General features: G+C 49.3%; 1 protein-coding gene across 3 annotated transcripts in view; it reads right to left on the reverse strand.

Moving 5' to 3' along the window:
* Positions 1-1,084: 1,084 nt before the first annotated feature.
* Positions 1,085-12,717, reverse strand: part of ANKRD9 (ankyrin repeat domain 9) — a 33,725-nt gene continuing 22,092 nt past the window's right edge. The window contains exons 1-2 of one of the 3 annotated variants that reach the window (XM_048487132.1): positions 10,375-10,702; positions 1,085-2,299 (exon numbers count right to left, since the gene is read on the reverse strand). In XM_048487132.1, coding sequence (XP_048343089.1) covers positions 1,339-2,226 — 888 coding nt within the window. In that variant the 5' untranslated portion in view covers positions 2,227-2,299; positions 10,375-10,702 and the 3' untranslated portion in view covers positions 1,085-1,338. Of the gene's footprint in view, positions 2,303-10,374; positions 10,703-12,717 lie in introns of those variants that run through there. The other 2 variants (XM_048487131.1, XM_048487133.1) reach the window with 2 other exon arrangements.

The raw sequence follows: 12,717 nt of genomic DNA on the forward strand, positions 1-12,717 counted from the left end.
CAGCTCCAATTCCACTTCCAGATGATTACAGAAAAGGAAAGCTACAGCAACGCTGATAGGATCTGCTGTCAAACATACCCGGCTCAACTTTTGAGATCAACTTTTTTATTTAAAACACCTGGAAATAGCCCTTAACTGCCACAGGATCAGCCGTGGATAAAGGCACCTTGAGGTCCTAGGCCTTGTCACCTTTAAAAGAACCCACACCATTACCTGCCCCCCTCAGGCTATTCTGACACTGAAATATAGTAATTAAAATATTTAGAGGACCCTTATATCTAGGGCTTAAGCTATAGCTTACATACTGTTGTGTAAATCCTACTCTGAATAGAACGAAGTGCAGCTAATAATAATAACAATTGTGGGCCGTCAAGTGGCAGCCAAGTTACAGCAACCCCAGGACCATGCAGTTTTCAAGACAAAGAGATTAACAAAGGTGACTGGTCATTGCCTTTCTCCACAGCAATCCAGTCTTCCTTGGTGGTTTCCCATCCAAGTCCTAACTATAAGCAACACTATTTAGCTTCCAAGACCTGTGACACGATCCTGTTAGGTTATTAAGGCTGTTGAGGCACAGCTTGGAGAACCTTTACCCTGGTTACTTTGTACTTCTGGTTACTTTATCATCTGTTTTTTTAAGCCGGTTTATAATTCTGTTGGCCCAAAGGAAGCTGTTAAGACATGCATGCCACAGAACGCAACCCCCCACCCCCACCCCCAGTGGCTTTAAAATGCAGAGTAGGTATTCCTCTCAGCCTCCATGACCAGAGGTGGGATCCAGCAGGTTCTCACAGGTTCCCGAGAGTAGGTTACTAATTATTTGTGTGTGCCAAGAGGGGGTTACTAATTGGTGATTTTGCCACGTGATTTTTGCCTTAATTACGCCCCTCTCAGCAATAGCGCGCAGAACTTGAAGCAGTCTAGCAGGAGGTGCACCGGTGTGCGTGGCAGCCTGCGCCTGCGTGCATTCGTTTCCCGCCCAAGGACCAGCGCAGCGGCAGCGTCCTTGCCACAGCCCCGCCAAGGAATGCCCTGCCATGCCCCCGTCATGCCCCGCCCAGCCCCATTGGTGCTATGCCACAGTTTGAATCCCACCACCATGGGAACCTGTTACTAAAATTTTTGGATCCCACCACTGTCCATGACCCTAACAATAAAACACAAGGCCAGGATCTTTTTTATATATAAAAAGGTTCTAATGATAACAAGTGCTTCCCCCTCTCCCGCACAGTTTTTACATTAAAGTTTTCCACACAAGAGGCCGAAGCCTTTGTTTTCATCACACAAGCAAAAACTGTGAGGACGTCAGTGAGGAGAGGAGGCTCCGACGACGTCCTTTTAACTTTTCAGCTTCAAGTCCAAAGGCTTCAGAAAGTGAGGTAAAGGCAAGGCATCCAGGGCGTCTGGGAACTGATCCGGCGCAATGGTCCCAATTAAGACTTGCATCGATTTGACAAAGAGAGAGGAAGGGGAGAGGCCCACCAGCCACTGGAACCGGTTCTGGCCCAAAAGGTCCTGCCACTGCTGCTGGTTATCCAACAGCTGCTGCTTCATTGAGAAGCGGAAGCCCTGAGGCACAAAGAGGAAGAGGGAATCCAGGAGCAGCAGCTTGGCACACAGATCCGAAGCGGGGCTCTCCCAGATCTGCTGCAAGAGGAGATCCAATGGCGTGTGGCCAGCACAGTCAGTCAGGCAAGGGCAGGCCCCGTGGCCTAGCAACAGAAGCAGGCACTCGGGCCTGGCCAGTTCACAGGCCACGTGAAGAGCTGTCTTGCCGCCTTCCACTCGGCTGCACCCCCTGCGGTCCAAATAGCCGGTCCGGTCGCTGGCCGGGAAGTCTCTAATGGCCTTGAGGATCTCCAGGAGGATGTGGATGCGGTTGTAGCGGACGGCCATGGCCAAGTGGGGTGCCGAGGAATGGCAGCAGCTGAAGTGGAAGCTGGGTATGGCCAGGGCACTCTTGGGAAACTTACAGAGGAGATGTTGGGCGTACGGCTGGTGGTTGTGCACCAGAGCGTAGAGGAGGGCCTCAGAGGGCGAGTAGGTGCTGACTTTGCCACCCTCTTGCCAGTGGAAGGCCTCCATGAGCCTCATGTCCTCCAACAGCCACACCGGCAGCTGGTCCCTCACAGCTTGGTAAAAGGCAAAGGAGGACTTCTTGCATTGCTTCTGGGAGGCGGAGTCATGGCCGTGGTAGCCGTTCAGCCATTTGACGTTCCAGGGCATCGCTGGGGCCGGACCTCAAGCTTCTTCCTGGGCTGCAAAAGTACTTCTTCATGGAGAGCCGAAGTCGACCAGACTGCTTAAAAAGACCAGCACAAACAGAATACGCATTAATGGACAGTCCTGTAGCAAAGCCCTGACCGAGCAGCTCAGCCCAAAATGCAGCTTTTGTTTACTATCCTGCACCTTCTCCCCAAAGCACCATCTGTCTTCTTAAACCAACACATAATGAGAAAAAGGGACACAAATCACCAGTTGCACACCCACAGACTACGTTTGCAGTTATGTGACTTGAAGTGTGAATTCACCTGGCATGTAGTGCCAGCGTAGATTGACAAGAAGAAGAGGAGGAGGAGTTTGGATTTATACCCCACCTTTCTCTCCTGTAAGGAGACTCAAGGTGGCCTACAAGCTCCTTTCCCTTCCTCTCCCCACAACAGACACTTTGTGAGGCAGGAGGGGCTGAGAGAGTTTCAAAGAACTGGGACTAGCCCAAGGTCACCCAGCAGGAATGTAGGAGTGCAGAAACACATCTGGTTCACCAGATAAGCCTCTGCCACACAGGTGGAGGAGTGGGGAATCAAACCCGGTTCTTCATCTGCTCTTAACCCCTACACCAAGATGAACAGCCCTTCTTAAGTTTCAGGAGGTAGCCTAGGTGATATCCTCACTGGCGATTAATCCTGGGATAGTCACCTGAAATATCCAGGTTCCCTCAAGATCTCCTCACAGCTGAACCGCGGAACACAGATCAGTCCCGTTTCCTGCGCTCCCCCCCGCCCGCCCCAGCACGGGATTTTCCTGGACCTGCTTGTAGATGCACCTTTTTGAAAAAACACTCCAATGGGAGCTAATAGGAGACGGAGACTACAGGTTTGAGGGTCCAAAACTTTGGCCCCCATGAACCAAGCTTCACCAAACCTGGGTGGTATCATCAGGAGGGTCTCCTAAAGATACTCAGAAATTTTGGTGCTGCTAGCTTAACAATTACACCCCTGACAGCTGGCACCGCCCCCCTCCCTGCAAGGGGCAGGCCTAAATGTCTTCACTAGAAACATGCTGCAGTGAGGACGTTGGAACCTGGATGAAAAGGTGCCGATTCTTTTGAAACTTGGTTGCATCTAGATTAAATATTCAGTGGGAATTTGGCCCTAGTTAATCTGCAATAGACGGACAAGTTTCCAGTCCTGTAGCACTTTGGAGATCAACAAGGTTTTCGGAGCATGAACTTTGATGTGAAAAAAATTGGTTATTACTTCCAAATTGGGACTTTCCCCATTGTGGTTTTGATATATCTTGGGCCAGCATAAGAAATTAAATGGGAATTTGGAGGGAGTTTTGTGGAACCCACAGTTGCAATGGCCAGCAGACAACATGGGAAAAGTTTAGAAACTCAGAAATGCATATATGTACTGTATTGTATAATATAAACATATTTTATATTTTAATACCGTAAATATATATGATTTCTTTTTTAAAAGTTAAAAGAAAATAAAAAGTCCAGCCCTTCTCTGGTATGAAGGGAGGGCCCAAAATGTTTACAAGGTTTCAGGATCATGGGCGGCACCGCACCCCTAACCCCTGTGATGTGGAAGGGATAACTACATACCCTGGAAATCTTGTTGGTCTTTAAGGTGCTACAGGACTCCAATCTCGCTCATCTTGTTCTTAAGAAGTTGAGAGCCAGTGTGGTGTAGTGGTTAAGAGCAGATGGATTCCAGGTTTGATTCCCCACTCCTCCACCTGAGTGGCAGAGGCTTATCTGGTGAACCAGATGTGTTTCCACAATCCTACATTCCTGCTAGGTGACCTTGGGTTAGTCACAGTTATCTGTGAACTCTCTCAGCCCCACCTACCTCACAAGGTGTCTGTTGTGGAGAGAGGAGGGGCAAGGAGCTTGTAAGCCACTTTGAGTCTCCTTACAGGAGAGAAAGGCGGAGTATAAATCCAAACTCTTCTTCTTCTAAATTGATGCATAATATGAGATTCTGCACATGTTGTCAGTTTAAATCTATTCTGCATCTTGATGGACAGTGCCACCAAGTTGCAGGTGACTTATGGAAAGACAAACAGTGATGGTTTGCCATTGCTTGCTTCTGCATAGCGATGCTCGGTGGTCTCCTGTCCAAATGCTAATTAGTCCCCATCTTCACTTCTTCTAATGAGCAATCCAGGGATATTTAAATCCAACAGGTGAAGTAATAAGAGGCTTATATATATATATTCAGAGAATAGAACCTGCTGACACAAGAGAACAACTTTAGGTCTTTAAGAAGAGCCTGCATTTGAAATATCAAATTATTTCAGGCTATTGACAGAATCTAATTGGCTTGCCAAAGAATACAAATAAAGAAGAGTGGAAGAGTTTGGATTTATATCCCCCCTTTCTCTCCTGCAGGAGACTCAAAGGGGCTTACAATCTCCTTGCCCTTCCCCCCCCCCCCAACAACAAACACCCTGTGAGGTAGGTGGGGCTGAGAGAGCTCCGAGAAGCTGTGACTAGCCCAAGGTCACCCAGCTGGCGTGTGTGGGAGTGCACAGGCTAATCTGAATTCCCCAGATAAGCCTCCACAGCTCAGGTGGCAGAGCTGGGAATCAAACCCGATTCCTCCAGATTAGAGTACACCTGCTCTTAACCTCCTACGCCACTGCCATATCCGGAGGTTTTACAGCCTCTAAAAAACCCCTATATAAGCCTCTTGTTACTTCACCTGTTGGATTTAAATATCCCTGGTCTGATCATTAGAAGAAGTGAAGATTGGGACTGTCACAATCAATTGTCTCAATTGTAAATCATTTGTTTATGACTCAAGTATTGAGTTTAGATATGCTAAAGTGTAGTATCTGTTACAGTTTCTTCTATATACCTACCCTGTTAAAATGGCAAATGCTAATTAGTGCTGACCCTGCTTAGCTTCCAAGGTGCAATGAGACTGGGCTAGCCTCAGCCACCCAGGTCAGGGCATTGTGCATCCTAAGGGGCATAGAGTAAGACAGTGATGGCGAACCTATGGCACGGGTGCCAGAGGTGGCATTCAGAGCCCTCTCTGTGGGCACGCGCAAACAGAGTCGCCCCCACCCTCCACATCTAGGCTGGCCTGGGTCGCTGGGCTCGATTATTAGCATTAAACCTAAAACCTAGTTTTGGGGAAGTAGTGTAGGTAACCCTGTTAAGCGCTGTTAAACTAAAGTGTGATCCTTTACCTGGGAGTAAGCTCAGTTGCTGGCAATGGGGCTTGCTTCTGAGTAAACCCTCCTAGGGTCGTGATTCACCCGTTGGAAGAGTTGCACAGTTGCTTCAAAGCAAAGCCACCGACTACCACCAAGCTTACTCCTGAGTAACGCACACCTCGGAGCCAACCGTTTTTTCTAAACAAAAACCTCAGTATTCAGGTTAAATTACCGTGTTGGCACTTTGCAATAAATAAGTGGGTTTTGGGTTGCAATTTGGACACTCTGTCTCAAAAAGGTTTGCTATCGCTGGAGAAAGAGGTGGAGAAGAGCTGTGCAAAGCCCCCCAAAGAGGAGTTTTTAAGAGATTGGGGGACTACTATGGGAAAGTTCAAGAAAGCTATGGAACTTCAGGAAGGAAAAGAATCTGTGCAGTCCCTGAGCTTATCTGACCAAGCTCTGGGAATCTTGGCAATGCAACATCTCCAGTGAATGCTTGCCATACATTCTGTATCAATTGTGCATTCCTCGCCCACCAAATCCTGCCCCCCCCCCGGTTCATTTGAGCTTATGGTGAGCAGAAGAAAAACTGCTCCCCGAAAACCTCAGAGTGACATGCATTTACATCATAGCATAAAGGAGTTAAATGCCCCTGCCCAAGGTTGCTGCTCTAAGAAAAATTCAAAGATATGCTTGCAATACTAAGTAGAAATCCGACTGGGGAATCTCCTGCATTATGTACATCATGACTAACAAAAATCCCCAGTGGTTTCAGTGAGGTATCCTCAACAGCTAACTTTTCCTGCAGTATCCCAGATTTCATGTTCATCATGTAACTTGCTCTGCAGTGCAGATGTAACATTCCCAAAAGAGTGGTTCATACAATGTGAAGAGGAGAAAGGGGTCATTTATCCTCACAGGCAATTGTGTGCCAGAGCTGTGAGATGCCTAATTTTTAGGAGGCCTCCTGAATGCAAACCCCCTCCAAGCCCACTGAGTCGTTCTCATTCCCTTTTGCAAACAACCATAAGAACATAAGAACAAGCCAGCTGGATCAGACCAGAGTCCATCTAGTCCAGCACTCTGCTCCTCGCAGTGGCCCACCAGGTGCCTTTGGGAGCTCACATGCAGGAGGTGAAAGCAATGGCCTTCTGCTGCTGCTGCTCCTGAGCACCTGGACTGTTAAGGCATTTGCAACCTCAGATCAAAGAGGATCAAGATTGGTAGCCATAAATCGATTTCTCCTCCATAAATCTGTCCAATCCCTTTTTAAAGCTATCCAGGTTAGTGGCCATCACCACCTCCTGTGGCAGCATATTCCAAACACCAATCACACGTTGCGTGAAGAAGTGCATGTTTTTCTCTTTTTTGTGGATTTGGTTTTTGTATGTCCTTAAAGTTTTGACAATAAAAAAGTTCAGTGCAAAAAAAAAAATGCACGCCAGTCTGTTCCCCTCTACTTCAACCTTCCACATAATACCAGGGAATCTGTAAGCCAGCTCCCTCTGCCTTCCACAGTAGTCTACTGTTATCTCATTCTCCCCACCCTAAACACATGAAGCTGCTTTCTACTGAGTCAGACCCTCCGTTTATCAAAGTCAGTGTTGTCTGGCAGCGTCTCAGACAGAGGTCTTTCACATCACCTGCATCCGTGGTGGTGAACCTTTGGCACTCCAGATGTAATAGACTACAATTCCCATCAGCCCCTGCCAGCATGGTAGTCCATAACATCTGGAGTGCCAAAGGTTCACCACCACTGACCTACATCCTGGTCCTTTTAACTGGAGATGTCAGGAATTGAACCTGGGACCTTCTGAATGCCTAGCTGATGCCTAGCTACTGAGTCACAATACTCCCCCATCCAGCATGTACACCTTACCTATTTAGTAATCACATTTTAATCCCTCCCTCCTTCCAAGGAACTTCAGGTGGTTCTCCCTTCTCCATTTTGCCTTTACGACCACCCAACGTGGTAGGCAGGGAGGAGCGAGGGGGAACTGTGCCCGGGGCACGCATGCGCCCCACCCCCCTGCACAAGTGCCATGCCCCCCTTGCCCCATTGGCGCTACGCCACTGGTGGTAGGTTAACTTAAGAAAAAATAAATGGTCAAAGGTCACCCCATGCACTTTACGCTTGGGTGGAGATTTGAACCCGTGACTTCTGGACTACTATGCTGATTTGAACCCATGACTCCTGACTACTAGTCCAGAATTACACTATGGTGGAATTCAGAACGTTTCACCGATCCCTTAAGCAGTCCAGCAGGATAATTATTATCCTGTGCCCTTCAGTCCACATGTGTCTGTTCCCTTCTTCATTTGTATCTGTAAAATCCCACTTTGCAGCCCACGTTAGCAGTTCACCTTTCTTTTCTTTCCTACATGATATATTGTTCAAAGAGGGGAATGAGGAGATTGATCCGGCTGACCGGCTCAAACCCAGCGCTCTTCCTCTCCTCCCCACAAGGCAGGTGAAGTAAAAAAAACTTCACAGTCTAATGTTTACCAGACACTTGGGAGTCTCACAGCCTCTGTGCAGTGAGGTCAATGCCCTTCAGGTCTCCTTGGATGTGATAAGGGACGAAGGACTTTTAAAAATGCTGCATGAAATGCCTGTTGCTTTTTATGAGGAGCACTGTCAATGTCACCTTAACCATAGGCCTCCCCTGTGGAAGGAAAACTCCAAGGGGGTCCCCTCCCCACTCAGACTGGGCTGAACACAACTGAAGAGAAGCTTGACACAAATTTGTGCGGGGGGGGGGGGGAATCTGAGACCTTTCTGCAGGCAAAGGTGGGTGAGGATAGTCAGGCTCCCAGAGCAACAGATTAAACATTTAACAAGGTCATAATATGAGCTTTCCTGACGGCTAGCAGTCTCCAAGTAGGAGGAAAGTCAGCCCTTGGAGCCACAAGCCATTCCTAGGGAAGTTCCACCCTCCCTCCAGCACCTTGTATCCAAAAAATGGATATTTTTGTGCAGATTTTAACTCAGTTAAATCTATTTCCCTCTTCCAATATCCCCCCCCCTGCCCAGCATAACTACTTTCGCTTTTATTACAACTTCACCTTTCAGCATCCCAGTGGAGCTGAAGGATCTGCCCCCTCAACTAATGGGTCATATGTTTTTTTAGACTGAGCCCTTCTCAGGCATCTCAAAGCACACCATGGTCCACGATGCCACCCTACCCGCCCGAGATGACCAAATCCTGCTATCCTCTTCTCTCTGTTTTGACTTACTGGATAAGAGCTAGGTAAAGGTTAACCCCTGTGCAAGCACCGGGCCATTATGACATTGACTAGGCAGCCATGTTAACCAGGTGGTTTGCCATCACCTTCCCCAGTCACTTACACCTTACCCCCAGCAACCAACCTCGGAAGATGGAAGGCCAAGTCAAGTTTGAGCCGGCTGCTTGAAACCGACTTCTGTCAGGATCATACTCAGGTCATGAGCAGAGCTTGGACTGCAGTACTGCAGGCGACCACTCCGCGCCACAGGGCACAGATAGGGTAAGAGATAGAGCAGTGGTTCTCAACCTTCCTAATGCCGCGACCCTTTAATACAGTTCCTCACGTTGTGGTGACCCCCAATCCTAACATTTATCCATTTTACAGATGGAGAACACTGATGCAGAGGGTCTTAGGCGACCCCTGTGAAAGGGTCGTTCGACCCCCCAAGGGGTTGCGACCCACAGGTTGAGAACCACTGAGATAGAGAAATGTGAATTTCTCAGCTCTGGGAGGCATGCTGTGAAAACAGTCTTGCACCCGCCCTGAAACAAGCTGGCTGGTTGTTCCTATTCCCTTGAAGGCCAAGGGTTCTGAAATCTTGTCCTAACTGAGCCAGTATTAGCACATATGCACACGCAGATGCCTTCCACCAAGTCAGATCCTCGGTGTTATCTAACCAGACTAGAAGCGACTCTCCCGAGCTCTCAGGCCGAGGTCTCTGCTATCTTCTATTACCTGAGCCTTTTAACAGGAGATGTCGGGAACTGAACATGGGACCTTCCATATACCAGCAGAAGCTCCTCTAACAAGCGGAGGGAAAAAAAGTTCAGATCACTAACTTTTTGCACACTGAGAAGGCTGACTTGGGTGGCTCAGCACAAAATGCAGCCACCCAGTCCACACTGTAAGTCACATTTTCCGTCTGGTGGTGCAGTGAACATGATTCAAAATGCAGACTGGGGATGCAGCAGAAATCCCAGTATTGTTTATCTCTGATATTTATAAAAAACAAAAACAGAACTTTTTTTTTGCAGGGATTCCCCAGTCTGCAACCCTCAGTAGATCCATTTGGTATCGTGACCTGACCGAAGGCGATTCCAGCAGTTTGCAAACGGATATCTGATCCCCCAAATCTGCCGACATTTCCCACCCCCCCCCCCCCCTTCTCTCTTCTTCCAGGCCCGAGACCTCCTCTCCTCCGAGCTTCCCGGCCGCCTCCTTCTCCACGCTAGCCTGGATGTGCTCAGCTCCAGCCTTCGCATCACACCCCCGGGAGGACCCACATGTCTGACCTCCTCGCCAAAGCCTCCATCCCCACCACCAGTGGGGCTCAGTGCCCCTGGAAAACCTGCCCGATCTTAGTGGGTGAGACCGGCTGCCTTGATTCAAATAGGAGAGAGCCAAATTTGGGGGAGGGGGGAAGGCGATTCCGGGTCTTTAGCCATGGGGGGGGGGGGCGAACGGAAGGCTGAGATTTCCCACCGCTCGACTCCCCGCCGCTTCGCTTGAATGCCCAGCAACAGCTTTTGTCCAGAGCCTCTCGTTTTTATTTCGCTTTGGTCAAAGGCGCCGTGCCAGAGCCTCCCGGATCGCCCCTTTCTCCTTCTCTTCCCGGATCTCCATCTTAGCCCTGCCTCGACCCTCCTCCTGGTAGGTCTCCTCCTCCCCGCGCCTCCGGCTCCAATAACCCCGATCCTGCAGGGCCGGCGTGCGTGGCTGGGGGCGGCGCTCCCCCTCTGGGCTCCCACTTACCTCTCCGCCGCGCAGCCTCCCGGCTCTGGGGCTCCTGGCGCCGCCGGGGCTCTTCTCCGGAGCGTGGCCTCCTCGGCTCCTCCCGCAGCCGGCTGGTGGCTGCAATGAATGGAAGCGCCGCCGCCGCCTGTCTAGCGTTGCAGCCGCCCCTCGCCCGGGCGCGCACGGCTCCTCCCGGCAGAGCGCAGCAGCAGCGGCAGCAGCGGTAGCAACGGGGCGCGCGCCGGGCCCGGGCTCAGCAACCAAACCGCGCCCGCCTCCGCCGGCCCGTTTTATCTCCTCCTCCTCCCCGCGCCGGGCCGGTGAAGGTCGGTCAGGACCGGGGAACTGTCCAGCGCCCGGTGATTGGCGGCGGCCGCGGCTCCCCCCGCTCCTCATTGGCTGAGGGAGAGGACGGGGCCCTGCGACGATTGTTTGCGTCAGCGGGAGGCAAAGTTCCAAGAAAGTTGCCTGGGCTGCTTTTTGGGTGCAGCAGCAGCAGCAGCAGAGCGGAGACTCAAGAAGCGAGGAGGAGGAGGAGAAACGACTCGAAAGGTTTCGTTTCTCTGCCGGGCAACCCATTTTCTTTCTCTTTCCCTCCTTCTTGTCTCTTGCTTGCTCTCCACCACTCCCTTCCGTCTCTTAGAAGAAGAAGAAGAAGAAGAAGAAGAAGAAGAAGAAGAAGAAGATGATGATGATGATGTATTGTCGAAGGCTTTCACGGCTGGAATCACAGCACCCCAGAAGAAGAAGAGTTTGGATTAATATCCCCTCCTTCTCTCCTGTAAGAAGACTCAAAAGGGCTCACAAGCTCCTTTCCCATCCTCTCCCCACAACAGAGACTTTGTGGGGTAGGTGGGACTGAGAGAGTTCGGAGAGAACTGTGGCTAGCCCAAGGTCACCGAGCAGGCTTCATGTGGAGAAGCGGGGAAACAAATCTGGTTCACCAGCTAAGACTCCGCCACTCATGTGGAGGTGGGGAATCAAACCTTGTTCTCCAGATTAGAGTCCAGCTGTTCTTGATCACTGCACTACACTGCTGGGCAGCTTGCGTGATCCCCAGCCACCCCCATAAGCAAACATCCACATTTTTTTAACCCAGATGGCAAGTGAGTTCTGAGTCTGAAGGCAAATGTTCTAATAGTACAATCCTAAAGAAAGCTACTCCAGTCTGTTGTGTGCTTTCTGGGCAGTGTGGCCGTGGTCTAGTAGTTTTTGCTCAAAACGTTTTGCTCACATCTGTGGCCAGCTTCTTCAGATGCATGTCATGTATGTGTTTCTCTCCATGCCATCCCACTAGGCATGCCTCTGACAATGCCTGCCATAGACACGGGTGAAACATGAGAAGCCAAAACTACCAGACAAACCACAGTCGCACAGCCCGGAAAACCCATGACAGCCAGTTGATTCTGGCTGTGAAAGCTTTCGACAGTACAGAGTTACTCCAGATTAAGCCAATTCATTTACATTGTCTTAGACTGGAGTAACTATGTGTAGGATCACACTTCAGCTGTCAGAGGCAAGCTTATTTTGGTGCTAAGTCGTTTGGTCCAATGACAGTATTGTGCAAGTGTGTAAAGTGCTGTCAAGTCACACCTGACTCATGGCAACCCAATAGGACTTTCTAGGCAAGAGATGTCCAGAGTTGGTTTTGCCTGTCTCTGCGTAGCAGCCCTGGGCTTCCTTGGTGGTCTCCCATTCAGGTACTAACCCTGTTTAGATTCTGACATCTGATGAGATCAACCTTTCATGAGCCACCCAGATCAGGAAATAAAAAGTATTACATGGGTTTTGTTCTTGCTTTGGGTCTGCATCTACTCAGGCTTTCATAATTTCAAAGAGGTAACCATAATTGTAGCAGGAGAATAAAATGGAACTCCGCTGACCTCTTAAAAACGTACAAAATTTATTCCAGTATAAGATTTCATGGCAGTTCAGCTCACTTCTTCAGGTGCTTGGAGTATCGATGTCCACAAATGCACCTCAAACAATAACAGGATTTATTCCAGCATAAACAAATGCAAACAGCACTAATTAAAGCTCAGATGTAGGTATGTGAATGTCCATAATGGCTGAGGATGTATACATAATGCATCTGATGAAATGACTGCTGACTCACAAAAAATTTGTTGAAATAAATTTCATCTAGAGTCTAAATTGTTACTGGAATTTTGTTTGTTAACGCTTGGAAATTGCATAATCCTTGTGCTATATAGCAAACATCCACAACTGGTTCTTCCTGCTTCTATGCATGGTTGGATATTGTGCTATAGCAATCTTTTGCAAGCGGGTTTTCCTGTTGTAAAGAAAAACAGTCTGGTTGCGCATGAATGCTACAGCACAGTAGCGCAACAGCCGGCACTG

Source organism: Sphaerodactylus townsendi, linkage group LG02, assembly GCF_021028975.2.
Source record: "Sphaerodactylus townsendi isolate TG3544 linkage group LG02, MPM_Stown_v2.3, whole genome shotgun sequence".
In the NCBI taxonomy this organism is placed as follows: domain Eukaryota; kingdom Metazoa; phylum Chordata; class Lepidosauria; order Squamata; family Sphaerodactylidae; genus Sphaerodactylus; species Sphaerodactylus townsendi.